Raw genomic sequence first — 22,415 nt, forward strand, 5'->3', positions numbered from 1 at the left:
AACCCCATCTCTACTAAAAATACAGAAAAAAAAAAAAAAAAAAAAAAACAATTAGCCGGATGTGGTGGCGGGCACCTGTAGTCCCAGCAACTGGTGAGGCTGAGGCAGAATGGTGTGAACCCGGGAGGCAGAGCTTGCAGTAAGCTGAGGTCGCGCCACTGCACTCCAGCCTGGGCGACAGAGCGAGATTCCGTCTCAAAAATAAAAATAAAAATAAATAAATAAATTACCTATGGCCAAATCCCTATTTACAATATAAAGAACCACTGAACTCTTTCCAAATACACGTAAATCTCTGCAATTAACTTAAGCTCTGTCTGCACTGGGAGAAATTTTGTTTCCCATTGTGCAGCTCTTTAATGATGTATAAGGGTTGATGATGCCTAGCTTGAAATATCTAGAAAGAAGTAGGAACAACATGAAAGCTCAAAATTAAGAACAGAGACTGGACTCTGGTGTACTGCCTTCTCTGATATCCCAGGGGCCTATTATACTTTGTCAGGCCCCTCAGCTCCCAACAGATCAGGAACTTGAGACACTGGCTGTGGTAACCACCCTCAAGCTTGATAACTATTCATTGCGTCCGAGTACTTCTTATATTTCGAACTCATCAAATAGTAAAAATCTCAGAATCCTGATTTCAGATCTCATGAACTAATTCTACATCACCACCTCAAATTACCCAGCCTGAAGACACAACGGGCTTGGTATGAAGATATTGCAAAGAGACTGAGGGCACTGTAGACATCTTGAACAAAAGGGTCAGATTAACCCGCAGCTGATAAGGAAAGGGCTCCGAACTTCTAGAACCTTCTTGTCAATTCTGCTTTAGGATTAGAACAAGTATGACTACCCACAACTCTGTTCCAACCCCACTTCCAATAATCTGGCCTGTTGCCAGAATCTAGAGCGTTCTCGAAAACCACTCACTCAGCAGCTCCCTTGGCTAGTCCGACTGGCAATCTCGAACCACTGCGGCTGCTTCGGAGTGCCAACAGCGCCCAAGCAGTTGCCCTCTTCCTTGGTGCTTAACTTAAGAAAGAACAGTGCTGGGAAGGATAAAGATCACCCAGGAAGGACAGGGGAAGAGGAGTCTGACGTAGAGAACACGAGACAAGCCCCTCGCTCTTCCTTTTTTTCTCTATCATCTTTGGCTTTTGGGATAACCGGGGGCAACCAGGTCAATTATGGAGACACACAATCACCTCGAACCCAGACTAGTGATCGCTGGGGTATAATTACAAGGGAAAACGAGGTGAGGAGGGCAAAGGTTTTGGAGACGGAAAGTGCAGACAGGCAACAATGCACAGAAGTTAACAAGAGAAGGCGGGGGTCGGGGGCGATGTAAGGAAGTCGTCATCGACGCCGCGCCGCCTCCCCCACCTCGCACCAGACCTCTGAAATTGCCCTCGGAGACTCGGCCTCTCCTATAAGGACGATCGTTCTCTCAGCTGGAGAACAAGGCCATGCCTCAGCTCCTACGCCAGGCGGAAGCGGGAGAGGAAGGCCGACCCCCAAGAGCGCCCCTTCAGGGGGTCCATCCGGCCTTGATCTCAGATGAGGGGGGGGTGTTTGCGGAGGGCGGGGCATCGCCTCAACAGCTGGGGGCTGCATCATGGCAGGAACGGGTTTCCCTGAGCCACGGAGCTGCAGGTCTCCTCCTCTACTACCCTGCTACCCGGTTACCTCTTCGCCTCTTGGTCGTCGAGCAGTTCTGGCTCGGTCGCCGCCATTACCACATCGCACTCCGCGGCAGCCGCCATCTTACCGCCGGGACCAGAGAGCTGGGTGGGAGGCCGGCGGTGAAGAGCACTTCCGGTTGGAGCATAGAGCAGCTCAGCGGCGCCGCGCCCAGAAGGGCTCCCTCGGGCTCGTCTACCAGAGAGAGGCTCCACTTGGGGCCAGAGCGGCCTCCCGTCCCCGGATGTCCACGGTGGTCTCCGCGCCGGGGCGGGAGCCCAGGGACTGTGCCTGTGCGTAGGCGGCGCCACTTTACCCGTGGGTGGGAAGGCGGGGTGTACGGGTGGTAGCCTCTCTAGGGCTTGGCTGTTTTCAGTATTCCAAGAGCCTCGTTGCCATAGCAACTTCCAATCCTAGAGAGTCTTCCTGAAAGGCTCCGTGGAGTCTGGGTTGGGTGGGGACCAGGTGACCCAAAACTCTGTAGGGAAAGAGTCCCCACTGCTACCTTTCCGACCTTGGAGTGTGTCCACAGCTTCTTCCCGGGAAAGTCAAGAGACACTTTGAGCCCAGTTCCCCCAGCTTTCATCGTTCTCTGGAAGCCCTGCCCAACCAAGCCAGGGGAACGCAGGGCGTCTTCACCCTGCGCCTTTCATCCCCTCCGGATCTCCAAACACCAACTGGTTCATCACCCCAATGACGCTGACCCTTTTACAAGGCTTCTTTCATGTCAGCCGCCTGGGAATGCCATCTCAGCATTAAGCCTAGGAAAGCTGACACATGGCGCCCCAGACCCTGCCCTGGAGTTTATAAGGAAACTCGCGGGGTGAGGTCCCTGCTCTTGTGTCCCCAGTACTCCCACCTCTTATATAAACTCTCTACTCATCACGCTTGCCTTGCCGAATGCGGTCTGGATTGAGAACTCATAGGGGACAAGGGCACAGTTTAACTGTCTTTGTTGTTATTCCCTCACCCAAACCACTATTTGTGGAGCTGAATTAAATTGGAGCCTTCTGGGGTTAAATTGGAGGAGTATGAGGAGTAGCTTTACAATGTAAAGCTAAGAGTAAAATAAGAAAAGGGCAAAGGAATTTTAAAAGGATTTACCTGTTTGTTCCAGGAAAACAGCATGTGTCAGTGCTCCTACTCTGCCTATCCCAGTGTGGAGGGAGCTGAAACCACAGCGACCATTGAGTAGGGAGGAATAGGACAAGCTCACTAGGTTGGAAAGGAGGGGTCATTCGTTGAGCCAATCACTCAATAGCCCTTTCCAAAACGCCTACTCTGTGCTAGGTTGTGAGGGCACGAGACTTACTACCTGCCCTGCCTGCCAGTGGCTCATAGTCCAGTCTAATGCTAGCCAACCTGTCTCACCATCTTTCCACTTTATGTTCTATCTAAGGCAACTCATTTATTCCCACAGCTTTACTTCCATCTGTTGATGACTCTCAACTCTTCATATCTCCAACCTAGACCTTTCTTCAGCTTCCACAGCTGTATATCCAACTATCTACTGGACATCTCTTGTATGTTTCACAAATCCCCAAGGCTTACCATATTTAAATTTAACTTTTCATTGTCTACCCACACCTCAACAACAGAAAAAACAAATGCTGGATGTAATTATTATCTTTCCTAAATTCCGTATCTTGTTAAATGGATTAAACCATTCTCACTCTTGGCTTCCAATTTGTTGCCAAGTTTTGTTGATTCTCTTACCAAATATTTCCCAAATCTATCTCCACCTTTCTATCCCTATTCAGGCGCTCATCATGTTTTTAAATATTGGAATAGTCTGGGTGTGGTGGCATGCATCTGTAGTCCCAGCAACTTGGGAGGCTGAGGCAAGAGGATCACTTGAGCCCAGGAGTTAGAGGCTGCAGTGAGCTATGATCACACGAATGTACTCCAGCACGGAGAAAAGAGCAAGACCCTGTCTCTAAAAACAAAAACGGCAACAACAACAACAAAACAACAGAAAAAAAACTTGGAATACAGTAATAGTCTCCTAATCGGTCCCTAATTTCATCTCTGTTCAGTCTTCCCTCTTCTGCCAGGGTAACCTTCCTCAGGGACTGATCATGTCTCTTCATTGGCAATGGCTTTCCATTGCCGTTAATTTGATCTCTTTGGCCTACCACACAAAGCCTTTGATTATCTGTTTCTTTTTTTTAATAATTTAATTTGAGTACCAACATTTAGGTTCTTTCTACCACCAATATTGAACCTAAGTTCTCATAGTTCCAGAAAATGCCATGACTTGTAGCCATGTTTCCTCCACCCTAGAACACCCTTTCCCCCAAGCCTTTCAGTGTCCGCTGACTCAAAGTTAAATGCCCTTTTGCTGTGCCCCACAGCACCTCGGTAATTGTTAGACATCTAGCTTCTCTAGACCGTGAGTTCTGCTGGGCAGCCACCATGTCTAACTCGTCCACTTTCTCTCAGTATATGGCCCTGCACCTGGCACAGACAGAGATGATGCCCAGAAAACATTTGACGAATAAATGATTGAGTAAACGAAGAGTTACTATACTCTGATCGCCTTTACAGAGAGAACATCTGGGCCTCAGAGACACCAGAACACCCAGCGGCCCGCGTCCAGGGAGTCCAGAACCTTGGGCTCCCGCGCACACCCAGGCCAGGTCCTGGGCGTCATTCCCCCGCCGGCCTCTGGGGGTGCTGCGCGGTCCGCGCCCGCTCTCCGCTGCAGGAATTCGTCTTGCCTGACGGAAGCTGGGGAGTGGGCAGGCGGCGGGGGCGGGGCCCGGCGGAGCCTACACCGACCCTGGAGGGAGACTGGAGCCTTTGCGGCGGCGCTGCCCCTCCCCTGGTCCCCGCGAGCTCCGAGGGCCCGACTGGTGCTGCGGGGACCCCGGGAGGTACGGAGCTGGGAGGCGAGGCTCGTCCGGCGCTAGGATCGGCCTCCGCCTCTGGGCCGCTTTAGGTGGCTGGTCTCTGCCTCTCATTCCCTCTGGGGGCTCCCCCGTGGGAAAATCTGTGGCGGAGGCCCCTCTGGCCCACTCTTATGGTGTCATTTATTGTGGGGCTCGCTATATGGAGAGGGAGTCTGTGTCAGGAGCTTCCCCTGGAGAGGTTTCTGTTTGGGACCGCCTTTGGGAGTGATCTGTCTCTGCTCTCTGGGGGGGATCTTTGTCTGGAGCTTTTGGGGGGCTTGTGTTTGGAAGTTTGCCTTCGGAGAGATATCTGTCTGGGACCTCTTAGGGTTTCTGTGTCTGAGCTTTCTCGTTTCTGTCTGTCAGTCCAAGGGCAGCAAAAAGTATCTCCTTTCTGAAGCCTTTTTTTCCGTAGGTTTCTTCACTCTTTTCTCTCTTGTCTTAACGTTCATTTTAGTCATAGACTTGACTGGGGCTTAGAGGGAATTGATTGTTGTCCAGATGAGTCATACAGGAAAGCAGATTGTCTTTTTTTGAGACGGAGTCTTGCTCTGTCGCCCAGGCTGGAGTGCAGTGGCATATCCTTGGCTCACTGCAATCTCCGCCTCCTGGGTTCAAGCAATTCTCTTGCCTCAGCCTCTCAAGTAGCTGGGATTACAGGCACCCGCCACCACGCCTGGCTAATTTTTTGTATTTTTAGTAGAGGCGAGGTTTCACTATGTTGGCCAGTCTGGTCTCGAACTCCTGACTTTGTGATCCGCCCACCTCGGCCTCCCGAAGTGCTGAGATTACAGGCGTGAGCCACCGTGCCCTGCCTGCCCCAGATTATCCTTTTTATTTGCTCAGTACCCCCAGGGAGCAGATGGCTTCAGACAGCCACACAAAATACTGTTCCTGCTTAATTCTTCATGGGGTCATGGTTAAAGAGAGGAAGCTGGGCTGAGCTCCCTTCACTAATTGGTCCTCTACATCTTGCGCACAGAAGGGAACCTGGCCCAGTGGCCAGTGACTCTCCTCTCCCTTTATGGCAGCATTTCCAAGCACCTGCCCTGTGACAGATACTGGCTAGGTACTGGGGATAACAAAGACGAATCAAATAACAGCTTACTGTCCAGTAGTAGACATAGAGACATCGGTTTCCTCTGACTAGCATTGGGATGGTGCTGAAACCCTGGAACTATACATTCAGTTTAGAACTTGGGCTCTCAGTTGTGGATATTCTGCCTTCTGTTTTTTTGGTTTTTGTTTTTGTCCACCAGAAGACATCTGCTAGTAACTGCCCTCTGTGTTGATGCTTTCTTTCCTCACCTCACCCAGCGTACTTCTGTTCTTCAAGGTTGAAAACTAAGCATGGGGAAGAGCTGCAAGGTGGTCGTGTGTGGCCAGGCGTCTGTGGGCAAAACTTCAATCCTGGAGCAGCTTCTGTATGGGAACCATGTAGTGGGTGAGTGTTGTTGGAGGGGGAGGAACAGTGGAAGAAGGTGAAAAATAAGGAATAGGACTTGATCACAACACACACAGGCTAAAAGCTGCTCCTGGTGATTTTTGCCCCTGGAAGAATTAAGCTTACATTGTAACAGATCAACTCTACAACACTGAACAAATCCGGAGGGAGAAAGCCCTATGTCCAAGATAGGAAGGAGAAGCTGTCATGTCACACTTGTGCTTAGCATGGAATTAGCATAAAATTAATGTCCATTGGCCGGGTGCGATGGATCACGCCTGTAATCCCAGCACTTTGGGAGGCTGAGGCGGGCGGATCACCTCAGGTCAGGAGTTTGAGACCAGCCTGACCAACTTGGAGAAACCCTGTCTCTACTAAAAATACAAAATTAGCCGGGCGTGGTGACACATGCCTGTAATCCCAGCTATTCGGGAGGCTGAGGCAGGAGAATCACTTGAACCCGGGAGGTGGAGGTTGTGATGGGCCGAGATCGCGCCATTGCACTCCAGCCTGGGCAACAAGAGCAAAACGCCGTCTCAAAAAAAGAAAGAAATTAATGTTCATTCCCCTAAACCCAAATCATTTCAGTCCTGCCAGGCTGTCAATTCTCTGGCCTCCTCAGCCCCCCACATTCCTTTCTCCCCGTCTGGTCAGCCTTAAGATGCTCTCATCACTCACATTTCCCATCTCTCTCCACTTCAGACAGTTTTCTCATTTTATACCAGGTTCGGAGATGATCGAGACACAGGAGGATATCTACGTGGGGTCCATTGAGACAGACCGGGGGGTGCGAGAGCAGGTGCGTTTCTATGACACCCGGGGGCTCCGAGATGGGGCCGAACTGCCCCGACACTGCTTCTCTTGCACTGATGGCTACGTCCTGGTCTACAGCACAGATAGCAGAGAGTCTTTTCAGCGTGTAGAGCTGCTCAAGAAGGAGATTGACAAATCCAAGGACAAGAAGGAGGTGTGTGGCATAGGCTTCTGGTGGGAGCCTCAGTGGTCGGAGAGTTTGGGCAGAGGGCTGGTTTGGGAAGCCTGGCATGGCTCCATTCTTCACTCCAAAGTGAGTTAGGAGCCAGAGGTGGGGTGGAGGCCACTGAGGGTATCTTTACCCTCAGGAGTGGCTGCATTTTGAGTCTGCTCAACCAAAGAGGCCTCTTTGTGGTTTAAGGGGTCCCTGACCTAATGTATGAAGCCCCGACTTAGTTGTTGAAGGGGTCCTTGACCTAATGTATGAAGCCCCTACTTAGTTGTATGAAGCTCCTGCATAGTTGTTCTTCCTGATGGTTCCGTGCTTTTAGCTATGAAAACCCTTTTTTTTTTGTTTGAGACTAGGTTTCACTCTGCCACCCAGGCAGGAGTGCAGTGACATGATCACAGCTCACTGCAGCCTCAACCTCCCAAGGCTTAGGTGGTCCTCCTGCCTCAGCCCCCTGCTAAGACTACAGGTGCACGCCACCACACCTGGCTAAGTTTTGTATTTTTAGTAGAGATGGGGTTTCGTCATGTTGCTCAGGCTGGTCTCAAACTCCTGGACTCAAGCAGTCCACCTGCCTCAGCCTCCCAAAGTGTTGGGATTACAGGCGTGAGCCACTGCATCTGGCCACGAAGGCCCTTCTGTTCTCCAGAATCCCACTGTAAGCTGAAGGGTTCTGGGAGCGCTTCCTCACCTGTTGTTGAGCCAGAAACTGACTGCTAGTAATGAGCATGTATGGGCAATACAGAGCTGGTGATAGAACTCCTAAAAGGAGGGCTAGATGGAGGCCAGAATTTGAACAGAGGAAAGAGAAAAAAAGCAACCATCTCCTTCCCCACAATGAGTGGTATGGAATCTAGAAAGAGATATCAGCCATTGAGCTTTCCTCTCATCGAACTCCTAGGTGGTTGCCAGCCCCCATGTCCATTTCTGGTTCTATGGTACATTCACAGGCCTATGCTCTGTCCCTCTTCCCCAGGTCACTATCGTGGTCCTTGGCAACAAGTGTGACTTACAGGAGCAGCGGCGTGTAGACCCAGATGTGGCTCAGCATTGGGCGAAGTCAGAGAAGGTGAAGCTGTGGGAGGTGTCAGTGGCGGACCGGCGCTCCCTCCTGGAGCCCTTTGTCTACCTGGCCAGCAAGATGACGCAACCCCAGAGCAAGTCTGCCTTCCCCCTCAGCCGGAAGAACAAGGGCAGCGGCTCCTTGGATGGCTGAAGAGCTGCCGTTCCTCCTTCACGATCCCAGCCCCATTTCAGTATCTGGGGCTCTGGTAGATGTGTTGAGGGCAAAGTAGAGGGCAAGCTGTCTTTCCCAGTCAGCCAGGGAGCTCCCCACCAGGCCAGGCCCCAGCCACTTTGCTCCGTCTCACCTCTGGGAAATGCAAATACTCTTGGTTGCCATCCCCTTCCTCAGCCCTCCCAGCCTACTCCCTACCCCAGCTTTCATAGGATCTGCTCCACTGTCTCCTGGGGCAGTTGTGGGTCACTGTCCCTTCCAGCTGCCCCAGACAGGAAGCAGAATTACCACGCAGCAGTGTCCATTCTTGGGTCTGAGTTCCTATTATAGGTAGGGGCCCCACCCTCTGGGCTTCCCATCAGCAACACACACACTTATGGCACCAGCCTGGACTCCAGAAAAAGGGTGTCCAGGTATTGTGTGTATGCATTTAGTTGTGCACACGTGTGTGTGCACGCGCACACACATAAATATGCTCCTATACTGGCGTTAGGCGTCTCCTCATCCCTCACCCTGACCTTTCTCCTGTCCTTTTCTTGGCTGGAAGAAGTTAGCCTCCTGGGAGTGTAGTTTTCTGTTTTAAGTCCCCCACCTCTGGCCGGGCTCGCTGGCTCACACCTGTAATCCCAGCACTTTGGGAGGCCAAGGCGGGTCGATTACTTGTGGTCAGGAGTTCACGACCACCCTGGCCAACATTGTGAAACCCCATCTCTGCCAAAAACACAAAAGTTAGCCGGGCATGGTGGCACATGCCTGTAATCCCAGCTACCCAGGGAGGCTGAGGCAGGAGAATTGCTTGAACTCAGAAGGCAGAGGCTGCAGTGAGCTGAGATTGCGCCACTGCACTCTAGCCTGGTCAACAGAGCAAGACTCCATCTCACAAAAAAAAAAAAAAGAAAAAAATTCCCCACCCCCACCAATTGTTTTACTTCCTCTTCCTGCTCAGGGAGCAGATGGGCCTCACTGGTTGAGATGGAATAGAATAACTGGGCTATGAGTCGCCAGCCCACTTTGTGACCCAGCAAGACCTTTCCCCTCTCTGGGCATCAGTTTCTCATCTGTAAGATGACCAGAGTTGCTTAGATGATCTCCTAGATCCTTTCCAGTTCTCTGATTTTGTAAAGCCAATGGCTTCTCCCTCTTTAAGGTGCTATGCCGACCAGCCCTGGAGGCTGGGATCTGCTGCTCCCTCCAGCCACCAGGGGGCAGGAGTGCACTACCTGCTGTCAGTCGCCAGAGTGGCCGCTCGGTGCCCAGCCCGCCAGCCTTGCCCTTGGAGGCTGCTCTTCATCCTGCCTGTGGTTTTCAGCTCAGAGCTGGACTTCTATTTATAAGTTACCTGTATTTATATTTATATGTCCGCTGCCATGGTGAAGGCTGGACAAGGTGCTCCTCTGGCCCCTCCTTCTTACCTCAGATGCCTGAACAGAACAAGGCAAACCCATAGCAGCCTCTCAGGAGCTGACAGGTCCTCTTTCGGGGCTCAGGAGGGTGGGCACACACCCAGCGGCCTGCAGAGTGAGCTTATTACCCACAACTGTGCCCGCTTTGTGCTTCTGAGGTGCACACCTAGCCTAGGTGAGACACTGCAGCCAGGCAACCACCGACACACGCCCCTTCTCAAAGCCAGAGGTGAGTGGGGCAGGTGCCCGGGGCTGGGTGAGTGGAATTAGGACACACACGGGCTTGGGCTTCAAGTTCATTTATTGATGCATTGATTGGACACAATAAAACCATAATTGTTATCAAAAAGTTTCCCTCCCCTCCCCCCTTTTTCTGGTTCTCCCATTGGAAATGTCTTTTAAAAAAAAAAAGATACAAGGGGATACTGGCAAGGTCCCATATTGTAGGGTGGGGAGGGGGCAGTGCTGCAGTGGAAGGGAGTTTGTGATGTTGACATTGACAGCATGAAAATGGGTCTTGGAAGTGCATGTGAGACTGCCTCCCAACACAGCTTCACAGTGGCAGGGGCTGGTTGGGAGAAGGGAAAGCTGAGTTTAGTGCTAGGACCAGTTTGGAGTGGGAAGCTGTGGGGGAAAGCTTTTCCTTTGGGAGTGTTAGCTGAGTCCATAGTCTGAGGGAGACCCACACCCGCCCTCCAAGAGTTGGGGTTCAGGAAGTCAGAGAAAGGCTAAGAAGAGAGCTTCTGAGGGATCAGTTACTCCCTCAATATTAAGACTGGGCTCATCATTAAGTATCACTTGAACCAGGGAGGCAGAGGCTGCAGTGAGCCAAGATTGCACCACTGCACTCTAACCTGGGCAACAGAATGATACTCTCAAAAAGAAAAAAAGACTGGGCCCATGAATGCCCAGAAGACTAAGATTAAAACAAACAAAACCCTGGGCCCAACCAGAACATCACCTCCTCTCTTAGTCTCACCCCTTCAGAGCAGATGAAGCCCCCAAAAACTTTCAGAACCAGCCCCACTACCTCCTTGGCTCTGCCCCACCTTAGCACTGCCGATCAAAGGACTTCTGGGTCCCCCTTTCTCCTCCATGGTCCTCTGCCACACTCCCATGGTCACCTTGTCCTGACAGCCTTGAGCCTGCTGCAGCTAGAGACCCCATCCCTATCTCCAGTGAAGCCCCAGAGCCTAGGAATAGGAGGCCCCAGAGAGTCGTCCCCTGGCTAGGAGAGGATGGCTTGTAGAAGCTAAGATTCCTGGAGTCTGGCCATGTGGGTGGAGGAAAGTGAGAGCACCACGTGGCTGGGGCTGAGATTTTGCATAGATCTTTGGGGTCTGTCAGGGTGGGAAATGCAGGCAAGCCTAGGATTAACCCTGGAAGGCCTGGGAAAGGAGGGTGGGGACAGTCCTTGGAAGGGAGCTGCCCTTAAAATTAGCCCAGCTTTTTCTGAATCGGGCAGGACCCCTGAAGCTGTTCACAGTCCCTGTGGCATGTAGGAAACCAAGGTGTCTCAGGACAGGAGGAGACAAAGAGTGGCTATTGGGAAATCAGCTCTGGCCTCCCCATGAGGGCTAATAAGGGGCAAGGAGGATAGGTCCTGTGGCAGGGCGGACAGCTCCTGCTGGGGTGCGAAACAGAGCTGGGCCCAGGATGGGAGCCGGGAAGAGGGTAGTGGCTGCCGTAGGGGCAGGGCGGAGGGCCAGGGGCCCTGGCAGAGCACAGATGGCAGTGGCTGCGGTGGGGAGCGGGCTGGGCAGGAAGCGGGCTGCCAGTGTCTTGGTGAGTTGCTTCTGCAAGGCCAGTTTAGACTACACAGAAAAGAAAGGAATGGACACAGTCTCCACCCCAGAAAACCCCACTCCCTCCCTGGGGCCCATCCTCAAGCTTTTTGCTGCAGGGAAAACGTGCCTTTTAGAGTTCCAAACCTAAATCCTCCTCCCTTCCCACCCCCAAACATTCATTCCGAAGGGCTTTCTCCGCCACCTGTCTTCCTGTCCAGAGGGAGGAAAGTCTCAGCATGGGAGAAGGGAGGAGGATTGACCGGATAGAGATGGTCTCTAGCAGATGCACGCCCACCCCTCACTCTTGCCCCTAAGATGACTACCCCAGCCCACCTCCCCGGAAATTCCTCTGGGCAGATCCCAGTTTCCAGGCCTAGCTCTCTCACTGCCCAGCAGCCTCATTGCAGGGTGGCCTCTTTTCCCGCCCCACCGCAGCCCCCACATCTGGCCCTCCCAGCCCACCCTCTCCCCTCCTGACCCAGTCCCAGCTCTGTTGCCTGGAGACAGATACCTTGAGGATACTCACAGCCAGCGCTGCGTGCTTCTGCAGCTTGCTGTGCTGGCTGGAGGGCTTGGGGGGCTTCCCGGCCAGGCGGTCTTTGTGCCTCCTGCTGCTCATGTGCTAATGGACAGACAGACAGACTGGGAACAAGATGACAAAGCCCAAGGACCCCAAGACCATCATCCTCGACTCTCTTCCCCTTCCTCTACCCACAGCTCACACATCCAAAGCACACAGACTGGGTCCTCACCCTGGGGTAGGCCCTGGGAAGGGGAGGTGAGTCTGCCTTTGCCCTCAATTGGCCCACTGGCCTGCTGGCCTCACTCTTCCAGCCTGCTCTGCTGTGCCCTGCCTGCCCTCTTCAGGGTCCCTCCCTCTCCTGCCCTGCCCCCCAACCCCCTCCCCTGGCTCCAACCCCAGTCACAGCCTCACTTCTCCCACCTGCTTCAGCTGGGTCTCTGAATTGACCTGGAGCTGACAGAGAGCACAGTGGAAAGCAGGGCTGGGCCCCTGCCGGCCGCCCCGGCCCCCTGTCACTCTCCTGGCCTTGTGTCCGGCACCTCCCCTGGACACCGGGCGGCCCCGGCTCCTCCGGGGAGCCCCTCGCTGACCTTCCATCATCCACCGGTGCTTGGCTCCTGGAGAAGGAAGAAGGCAGTCTCTCAGCAGCAGGAAGGGGTTGCAGGGGCCACAGAGACCCCCTCCACACTCACGCAATTTGGCTCCCCCCGTAAGCCTCACGGCTGCTCTGTGCACACATCGCCCTCCAGCCACACATGGTTTCCCCTCCCAGCTTCTGTCCTTTCATGCCAGCCCCTCCCATGGAAGGCCTTCCTGCACTACAAATAGCTGGCTTCCCCTTTGCTTTGATCTCAGTCCCTTCCTTCTGGGTGTAATCTAAGGAGAGAGGCAGATGTCTCCTGTCTCCTGTGGAGTGACCCTTCAGAGATTTAGCGACCTTCAGTTCTTGCTGCCTCAGACTTCTCTTCCCAATTCTCCTTCCCCAAGGAGTAATGGGAGGACCCAGAAATGTCCGCTCAGTAACACACAAGCACAAAGCCTCCGCCACCCAACCCTTGAGCGAAGCACCCAGGAACTCAAGCCTGCCCTCATCTGGTGAGGCTTAGCTTCTGCCCCATCCTTTCCCCGGACTCCAGCTCCTGGGGACTACTGACCTGTGTTGTGAGCCTGAAGCTGGGAGGCCGAGTTCACTGTCACCTTACACGTGGGGCAGTAGAGGTGCCCCTTCTCGCTCCTGCCTTCCCCACTCATGCTGCTTCCCATGGCAGCTGCCGCCGGCTCAGGCCCCGGTGCCTCTCTCCCAGGCTCTGGGGAGCAAGGTGGGCAGGAGGAAGAAGAGGATGAGGAGGCAGCATCCAAGAGCTCTGAGTGGGCTGGCTCCCTGGATGTAGGGTCCGGAGTTGGTGGTGGCTGGAGTGGAGGCCCAAGAGGAGGGACTGCAGGAACTGCTGCAGAGATGGAAGGCATGGGGGCAGAGTGTGAGACCCAAGATGATGCTGGAGATCACGATCTTCAGCTCTGACCATGGAGGTGGCCTGGAGGGCCCCTGGTGGATGACCAGCACTGAATTCCAGGCCCCACTCTTCTACCAACTCACTGGGCAGACGGGCCTCAGTTTCCCCATCTGAAATCACTAAGTTGGACACAGTGGTCTCAGAAAGCCCTCACAGCCCTCATATTGTTATTTGCTAACTTAAATAAACAGAGATCACCAAAAAAGATGTACTAGAATGTTCAGAGAACACTATTCATAATACCATAAAACTGAAACTACCCACATGTCCACCAACAGGAGAGCAGATTTTTAAAAAATAGTGGTACAGGCTGAATACGGTGGCTCACGTCTGTAATCCAAGCACTTTGGGAGGCCGAGGCAGGTGGATCACCTAAGGTCAGGAGTTTGAGACTGGCCTGGCCAACATGGTGAAACCCTATCTCTACTAAAAATACAGAATTAGGCGTGGTGGCACATGCCTATAATCCCAGCTACTCAGGAGGCTGAGGCAGGAGAATTGCTTGAACCTGGAAGGCGGAGGTTACAGTGAGCCGAGATCACGCCACTGCACTCCAGCCTGGGTGACAGAGTGAAACTCTATCTCAAAAAAACAAAAAACAAAACAAAACAAAACAAAAAAAACAGTGGTATGGGCCAGATGCAGTGACTCACGCCTGTGATCCCAACATTTTGGGAGGCCAAGGTTAGCAGAACGCTTGAGTCCAGGAGTTTGAGACCAGCCTGGGTGACACAGTGAAACACCATCTGTACTAAAAATACAAAAATTAGCCAGGCATGGTGGCACATGCCTATAGTTCCAACTACTTGGGAGGCTGAGGCGGGAGGATCGCTTGAGAGCCAGGGAGGTGGATGAGCCTAGGTCACACCACTGCACTCCAGCCTGGGTGACAGAGCCAGACCCTGTCTCAAAAAAAAAAGTTTTTAAAAATTTAAATAAAAAAAAAATAGTGGTATGATCTGCAATGGAGTACTACACAGCAATGAAAAAGAACAAACTACAGCTACATGCAAAAACATGGATGAATCTTACAGATATAATGAATGTTGATGAATGTTTGTGAGAGATGAATAAAAACTAGATACAGGCCAGGTGGGGTGGCTCACGCCTGTAATCCCAACACTTTGGGAGGCCGAGGTGGGTGGATCACAAGGTCAGGAGTTCGAGACCAGCCTGGCCAATATGGCGAAACCCCGTCTCTACTAAAAATACAAAAATTAGCTGGACGTGGTGGCAGGTGCCTGTAATCCCAGCTACTTGGAAGGCTGAGGCAGGAGAATGGCTTGAACCCAGGAAGCAGAGGTTGCAGTGAGCCAAGATTGCACCGCTGTGCTCCAGCCTGGGAGACAGAGTGAGACTCTGTCTCAAAAAACAAAACAACAACCAAAAAAACACAAAACAAAACAGATACAAAAAAACCCCTACACACTCTATGTTTCACCAAAAATAGGTAAAACTGATTTATGCTGAGAAAAGTCAGGATCGTATTTACCATCAGAGGGGTTGTAGTTGGTTGAATAGTGTCTCCCCCAAAATTCATGTCTATCTGGAACCTCAGAATGTGACCTTATTTGGAAACAGAGTCTTCGCAGATAAAATTAGTTAAGATGAAGTCATGCTGGGTTCGGGTGGGATTAATCTAGTGACTGGTACCCTTATTAAAAGAGCTTGTGGAAACACAGGGACACACAAGGGAGAATGTGGAGATGGAGGTGGAGATTGGAGTGATGCGTCTATAAGCCAAGGAGTGCCAAGGAATACCGGCAACCACCAAAGGCCAGAAGAGAAGCACGGGACCCTTTCTCTAAGCCCCCAAGAGGGAACCAACGCTGTCAGCGCCTTGATTTCAGACTTCTGGCCTCTAGAGCTGTGTGAAAATAAATTTTTGTTGTTTTCAGCCACCCAGGTTGTAGTCTCTTTTTTGGGGGGGGGGGCAGTGGGCGGGAGAGGTTAGAGACAAGGTTTTGCTCTGTCACCCAGGCTAGGGTGCAGTGGCACGACCATAGCTCACTGCAGCCTCGACCTCCTGGGCTTAAGCAGATCCTCCTGCTTCAGCCTCCTGAGTAGCTGGGACTACAGGTGTGCGTCATCATGCCTGGCAAATAAATTTTTTGTAGAGACAGGGTCACACCGTATTGTCCAGACTGGTCTCAAACTCCAGGCTTAAAGCAATCCTCCCGCCTCAGCCTCCCAAAGTATTAACCATCACAAGGTGTGAGCCACCATTCCTAACTTCACAAATGAAGTCATTTGTGAAGGCAGCCCTTGGAAATGAATACTTTGACCAGGAGGAGGCGCAAGACAAGCTTCTGAGGTGTTGGTAACGTGTTTTGATCTGGGTGTGTTCAGCTTAGGAAAATTCATGGAGTGGTACACTCGTGTGCCTTTGCCTGTCTGTATGGAATACTCCAACACAAGCAAAAAGAATAAACAGAAATCTCTCAACCCCTTGTCGGAAACCAGATTTGGAGTGGAGACGTGGGAAAGAGAAGAGCTCAGGACTGACCTTTACTCTGTGGCTCTCCAGGGGCTCCACTGGCCAGCGTTGGGACTGGGGACACTACAGCCCCATCCTGAGCCTGGGTGTGTGGCCTCTGCTTGCTCTTGGCAGCCTCGACAGCCTTGAGTTTTCTGGCGTGTTTGTGGCCTTTATAATGTGCCTCGGCCTGGTTCTGGGGAGGGGAGGGCAAGAGGTCACCATTCACTGGCTGAGTCCACATGCTCCATCCGTGAACTGGAGCCCAGCAGGGGGACAGGTCAAAGGGAGGCAGGGCTCGGGCCACACAAAGGGCAAGTCCTCGTCCTTGTCATCATCATCACCATAGCACATGTGGCTCTGAGGTTTACAGAATGTGATCTCGCACATGAACTCCAAGGCAGGCAGCCTCTGGCTTCAGATCTGACTCAGCCGCTTACTAACTACATCTTTTTTTGTTGTTGTTGTTTTTGTTTTTTGTTTTTTGAGATGGAGTCTTGCTCTGTCGCCCAGGCTGGAGTACAGTGGCGCCATCTCGGCTCACTGCAACCTCCGCCTCCCGGGTTCAAGGGATTCTCCTGCCTCAGCCGCCAGGGTAGCTGGGACTACAGGTGCATGTCACCGCGCTCGGCTAATTTTTTGTATTTTTAGTAGAGACGGGGTTTCACCGTATTAGCCAGCATGGTCTCAATCTCTTGACCTCGTGATCCACCTGCCTCAGCCTCCCACAGTGCTGGGATTACAGGCGTGAGCCACCACGCCTGGCCACTAACTACATCTTTAGGCAAGTAACATCATCTCTCTGAGCCTGAGTCTCCTCACCCATAAACTCTGTGATGATATTACTGACCTCATGGGGTCGTCAGTATTACATGGGAACATGAATTACAAGGGCTGAGTACATAGAGTAGGTGCTCAATGAATGTTAGTTATCAAGTGTATCAATGCACAAATGGAGAAAGCAGAGCAATCCCCATACTTTGGGGCATATGTACCCCAGAACATTCATCCCTTTGTTCATTTGTTCAACAAGTCATTACTGAGCATTTGCTATTTGCCAGGCACTGTGCCCGGGGTCCGGCAGGAAGAAGCCATGGTTCCTCCCTCACTCCCTCAGAACGAATTCTCTCCTCCATCTTTTTTTTTTTTTTTTTTTTTGAGACGGAATCTCGCTTTGTCACCCAGGCCCCAGGCTGGAGTGCAATGGGAGCAATCTCAGCTCACTGCAACCTCCGCCTCCTGGGGTCAAGCGATTCTCCTGCCTCAGCCTCCTGAGTAGCTGGGATTACAGGCGCCTGCCACCACAACTGGCTGGTTTTTTTTCTTTTTTCTTCTGTATTTTAGTAGAGATGGAGTTTCACCGTATTGGCCAGGCTGGTCTCTTAACTCCTGACCTCAAGTGATCCACCCACCTTGGCCTCCCAAAGTGCTGGGATTACAGGCGTGAGCTACCACGCCCAGCCTCTCCTCCATCTCTTGCAGGACTCATGGAACCAGAAGGCCTGAAGGGAATCCTCAAGTCTGATCTGTCAATGTCCTCCCTCCAAGGGTCCTCACTTGCTGCTCCCCGGCCCACCTCCTTGAAATGTGGGAAAGACAGGCCCCCACGGCCCCTCCCTGGATGCTACACCACAGCAGTTCTGCTGATATCCAGCCAAAAGCCCAGATTGCCTAACAGGAGGTAGACCTTTACTGGGAGGCCAGAATGAGGTTCCTCCTCTACCTAGTGGTAAGATGTAGTAGAAAGGGGTAGGCTGTAGTAGAGTCATAGACCTTGGGGTCATCCAGGCCTGGATTCATATCCCAGCTTTGCTACTTACCAGCTGTGTGGTCTTAGGCAAGTCACTTAACCTCTCTAAGGCTCACTTTCCTCATCTGAATATCGGGGATTATAATAGCGCCTCTAGGCCAGGCGCGGTGGCTCACACCTGTAATCCCAGCATGTTGAGAGGTGGAGGTGGGTGGATCACTTGAGCCCAGGAGTTTGAGACCAGCCTGGGCAACATGGTGAAACCCTGTATCTGCCAAAAATACAAAAAAATTAGCCAGGCGTGGTAGCACATGCCTGTAATCCCAGCTACTACGGAAGCTGAGGCACAAGAATCACTTGAACCCTGGAGGTGGATCCAGGCTGCAGTGAGCCAAGATTGCGCCACTGCACTCCCGCCTGGGTGACAGAGTGAGACCTTGTCTAAAAAACAAAACAAAACAAAAAAATCCCGCCTCTACCCCGCTCACGGATGTGTCATGAAAACTATTATTTAAGGGGATGGGCATGATCACATTCTGTAAACTCTCAGGTGCCTTAAGAGCTCAGCTCCAGACTAGGGGCTGATGAGATGGGCCCCTGGGATCCGGAGCGGAGGAAGGGCAGTCTTCTCTCTTGCAGAAGGATCCAGAACACAGGAGAGAGGCCTGGGGGGAAGGAAATGGAATCCCACTGGGCTACAGCTGGGCAGAAGGGGAAGGGGCAGAAGAATCTAGAGAGAGGAGAGGATGCGATGGTTAAAGGACCAAGAGTGCCTCTTCTGCAGCCAGGGGTGGAAAATACAGACCACAGCCCCTTTGCCACTGGTATTCCTCCCAGAAGGACTCTGAAAGCCCAGCCTCCAGCCCTCTCCTTGCCCAGCCCCCTCCCCGGACCTGCTTTCACTACTGTGTCTCACCGCTGAGTTGAACCTCAGGTGGCAGATGTTACAGGAAATGAACAGCTTCTTCTTCAGAGGGGAGGGGACCCCAAACGTGTGGCTGATGACAGCTTTCTGGACCGGGTCCATCTGTGAAGGGAGTGGGAGGGCAAAATAACTCTGGGGTTGGCTTGGGAAGCAGGGGTCGGGGGCAGCACAAAATGCCCAGAACTAAAGATGACTGAAGAGGGCCTTGGTCAGCTTCTAGGAAGAACTTTTCCATCCTGTGGATGTTGGAAAGAGAAACAGCTAGGCCAGGCGCGGTGGCTCACACCTGTAATCCCAGCACTTTGGGAGCCCGAGGCAGGCATATTACCTCAGGTTGGGAGCTCGAGACCAGCCTGACCAACATGGAGAAACCCCGTCTCTACTAAAAAAAAATACAAAATTAGCCAGGTGTGATGGCGCATGCCTGTAACCTCAGCTACTCGGGAGGCTGAGGCAGGAGAATTGCTTGAACCGGGGAGACAGAGGTTGCGGTGAACCGAAAGCACACCATTACACTCCAGCCTGGGCAACAAGAGCGAAACTTCATCTCAAAAAAAAAAGAAAAAGAAAAGGAAAGAAAGAAGAAACAGCTGCCTGGGTGCAGTGGCTCACGCCTGTAATCCCAGCACTTTGGGAGGCCAAGACGGGTGAATCACCTGAGGTCAGGAGTTCGAGACCAGCCTGGCCAAGCGAAACTCCTTCTCTACTAAAAATACGAAAATTAGCCAGGCGTGGTGGCACGTGCCTGTAGTCTCAGCTACTCAGGAGGCCGAGGCAGGAGGCCTGAACCTGAGAGGCAGAGGTTGCAGTGAGCTGAGATTGCGCCACTGCACTCCAGCCTGGGCAACAGAGTGAGACTCCATCTCACTGGAGTGCAGTGGCGCAATCTCAGCTCACTGCACTCCAGCCTGGGCAACAGAGTGAGACTCCATCTCAAAAAAAAAAAAAAAAAAAAAAAAAAGGGAGAGAAGAGAAAATAAAAGAAAGGAAAAGAAAAATACACAAGCCTCTCCCCTGGCTGTCTTTATTTGTCAGCCTGGGCTTCTGCTTGGAAGCAGGGTAATGGCCAGAGTGCCCTGCATGATTCTGGGACATAGAACTACGTCCTGGTGATCACCTTGGCATCTCTTGGTGCCCCTTAGGTCATTATTTTGGTTTTTTTTTTCTCCTTTGCAATAATTACAACTATTGGGACAAAGAGTTGGAAACAAGGAGTGGCAGGGAAGAGACAAAGAATCCTTCTGTTGGAATTTCCTCTCCCATCACCCAGGCTTCATGCATGGCCCTGTGGGCTGGGGGAAGATAAGTCCTATCTCATCAGCTGTGCCACTGTCACAGGGCCTGAGGCTGCTGACGACCTTTTTTTTTTTTTTTTCCTAAGATGGAGTACTGCTCTGTCGCCCAGGCTGGCGTGCAGTGGCATGATCTCAGCTCACTGCAACTTCTACCTCTCAGGTTCAAGTGATTCTCCTGCCTCAGCCTCCTGAGTAGCTGGGATTACAGGCACCCACCACTATGTCTGGCTAATTTTTGTATTTTTAGTAGAGACAGGGTTTCACCATGTTGGCCGGGCTGGTCTTGAACTCCTGCCCTCAAAATGACCCGCCTGTCTTGGCCTCCCAATGTGCTGGAATTACAGGTGTGAGCCACCATGTCCAGCCATGACGACCTCTCTTGAGAGAGTGAGAGCCACAGCCAGGGGAGGTGGTGGGCCAGTGGGGGGCAGGGAGCAGCAAGTGGAGGCCTAAGTTTCCCTAAGGAGAAGGATCGTTTCTTTGGAATATTAATTTGGATTTTTTTTTCTTTTCCTTATTATTTTTTTGAGATGGAGTCTCCCTCTTGTCGCCCAGGCTGGAGTGCAATGGCGGAGCCAAAATCTTGCAACCTCCACCTCCTGGGCTCAAGCGATCCTCCTGCCTCAGCCTCCCGAGTAGCTGGGATTACAGGTGCCCGCCACCATGCTCGGCTAATTTTTGTATTTTTAGAAGAGATGGGGTTTCACCATATCTGTTGGCCAGGCTAGTCTCAAACTCCTGACCTCAGGTGATCAGCCCACCTCAGCCTCCCAAAGTGCTGGGATGACAGGCGTGAGCCACCGCACCTAGCTTCTTTCCTTATTTTAAATCGTTTTTTTCTTCTAGAAAATTAAGGCTTTATGTTCCCTTTTCTCAGGAAGTTGGGCCAAATGCAGTTGTCTGAAGTTGTCAAGAACTTTCCAGGCCAGGCGTGGTGGCTCACACCTGTAATCCCAGCACTTTGGGAGGCTGAGGTGGGAGGATCCCTTGAGCTCAGAAGTTTGAGACTAGCGTGGGTAATATAGTGAGACCTCATCTCTGCTTATATAAAAATAAAATAAAATAAAAAAGGAACTTTCCAAACCTTCCCAAGAAAAGAAAACAGAGCTTAGAGAGAAGCACATGGGTGTAGAAACTTCCTTGAGAACAGAAAGAGGTTCAAATTTTCACAGCACCCAGGGCCAGCAAGGGGCTCAGGGGACAGGACCTCAGAAGAGAATGGCCTGCATGGGCCCCCTGCAATTGGAACCATGCCTTTCAACAGTGAGCCTGTCAGCAAGCGACAGCAAGGACTCAAGACCAGAGGACCACCCCCGAAATGCCTCAGACTCCTTAGGACCTCTGTCTAACTCTGGAGGGTGGGAGGGAAGGGATTCCTAAGTGTGACAGAGGTGGAGTTTGCCACCATCTGCTCAGGATGGGGCACGCCACACCCATGATTTCATTTGAGTTTTCAAAATTTAAAAAAACGGAGATGGTTGCTGATCCCCCATATAGTGAATTAAAATTCATACACTTGTTATGCACACACATGTACAAGGAAATGTACAGACTAGGACACACACACAGCACAGAAGCTTCAGGCAGTTACAAATGCTCAGACAAGCAGAACAATTCACACTCATGCACACAAAGGGCACATGACCACAGGTAAACTCACAATCACCCAAACCACACAAAAACATACATGCTCAGAGGGCAGATACACGCCAAACACACACTTAAAAGACACAAGGACACAATAAACCCTCAGATTGCACAGGCACATACCTTAATTACATAAAATTACCCACGCACAAAGAGTTGTTTACAAACACACTGGACACCAAAACACAAACTCACATCCACATATAACATACAAAGCCTATAGAAACTACAACAAAAAGGCAAAGGTTACACACACACACACACACACACACACACGTCATCCACAGGAGCGCCTACACAGAAGCTTAAGTGGAATGCACAGACTACAGGCCCTTGCAGGCCCAGCAGCTATGATGGTGGGGGTGGGGAGAGGGCTGACAACACCATCTTGTTCCCCAGCCTAAGAGAGAGCGAGGCCCTCTCTTAGGATCCCAAATAGGGGTCCCTATTTGGGGAGCACCTATCCCCTCTGGGGGATGTTGGAGAAAAAGCTCCTGGTTAGACCCAGCTGCTGAGAGCTGGCCCCTCTGAACCCACCTTCTGTGCCCACCCACAAGCTTGTGTGCATGCCCCCACCCGCCAGCCCAGCCCATACCGTGCTGAAGTTGGGGAAGAGACTGAGCGGGGCGGCGCCATTGAAGTGGAAGGCGAGCAAGTGCTTGAAGTCCAGCGGGGGCTGCAGAGGCCGGGTGGGCAGGGGCAGGGAGGCCAGCAGGGGGCTGGGGGCGCCGGAGGCCGGGCCTGCTGCAGGAGGAAGAAGGGCAGGGTCTGAAATGGGCTCTGTCCTACCCCCGTGGCCAGAACAAGAGGCAGGTGGGCTTCTTGGGTGTGGAGCTGGGCAGAAACCTGTCTCTCTCTTCA

General features: G+C 52.1%; 3 protein-coding genes across 13 annotated transcripts in view; 1 reads left to right on the top strand and 2 right to left on the bottom strand.

Moving 5' to 3' along the window:
- The window catches only part of DNAJC7 (DnaJ heat shock protein family (Hsp40) member C7), a 44,897-nt gene extending 42,959 nt beyond the window's left edge, over positions 1-1,938 (bottom strand). Inside the window, exon 1 of one of the 5 annotated variants that reach the window (XM_032163632.2) lies at positions 1,687-1,938. In XM_032163632.2, coding sequence (XP_032019523.1) covers positions 1,687-1,763 — 77 coding nt within the window. In that variant the 5' untranslated portion in view covers positions 1,764-1,938. Of the gene's footprint in view, positions 1-1,395; positions 1,485-1,686 lie in introns of those variants that run through there. The other 4 variants (XM_032163634.2, XM_032163633.2, XM_032163635.2 and 1 more) reach the window with 4 other exon arrangements.
- On the top strand, positions 1,922-9,927 carry NKIRAS2 (NFKB inhibitor interacting Ras like 2). 3 transcript variants are annotated; one of them, XM_058444761.1, is made up of 4 exons: positions 1,922-1,973; positions 5,908-6,015; positions 6,741-6,982; positions 7,974-9,927. In XM_058444761.1, exons 2-4 carry the CDS (start codon positions 5,922-5,924, stop codon positions 8,211-8,213), a joined length of 576 nt encoding a protein of 191 aa, XP_058300744.1. In that variant the 5' UTR covers positions 1,922-1,973; positions 5,908-5,921; the 3' UTR covers positions 8,214-9,927. The 3 variants fall into 3 exon arrangements, with proteins under 3 accessions (XP_058300744.1, XP_032019531.1, XP_032019532.1); XM_032163640.2 differs by lacking the exon at positions 1,922-1,973 and adding an exon at positions 4,420-4,556; XM_032163641.2 differs by lacking the exon at positions 1,922-1,973 and adding an exon at positions 4,426-4,556 and having other exon boundaries at positions 5,889-6,015.
- Positions 9,928-10,029: 102 nt separating this feature from the next.
- ZNF385C (zinc finger protein 385C) overlaps positions 10,030-22,415 on the bottom strand; it is a 72,700-nt gene continuing 60,314 nt past the window's right edge. For 2 of the 5 annotated variants that reach the window (XM_058444758.1, XM_032761141.2), the window contains exons 3-9: positions 22,150-22,298; positions 18,604-18,714; positions 15,968-16,133; positions 13,102-13,395; positions 12,368-12,564; positions 11,936-12,046; positions 10,030-11,451 (exon numbers count right to left, since the gene is read on the bottom strand). In XM_058444758.1, coding sequence (XP_058300741.1) covers positions 11,215-11,451; positions 11,936-12,046; positions 12,368-12,564; positions 13,102-13,395; positions 15,968-16,133; positions 18,604-18,714; positions 22,150-22,298 — 1,265 coding nt within the window. In that variant the 3' untranslated portion in view covers positions 10,030-11,214. The remainder of the gene's footprint in view (positions 11,452-11,935; positions 12,047-12,367; positions 12,565-13,101; positions 13,396-15,967; positions 16,134-18,603; positions 18,715-22,149; positions 22,299-22,415) is intronic. The other 3 variants (XM_032761142.2, XM_058444759.1, XM_058444760.1) reach the window with 3 other exon arrangements.

This window comes from Hylobates moloch, unplaced genomic scaffold (assembly GCF_009828535.3).
Source record: "Hylobates moloch isolate HMO894 unplaced genomic scaffold, HMol_V3 SCAFFOLD_10, whole genome shotgun sequence".
Classification (NCBI taxonomy): Eukaryota; Metazoa; Chordata; class Mammalia; order Primates; family Hylobatidae; genus Hylobates; species Hylobates moloch.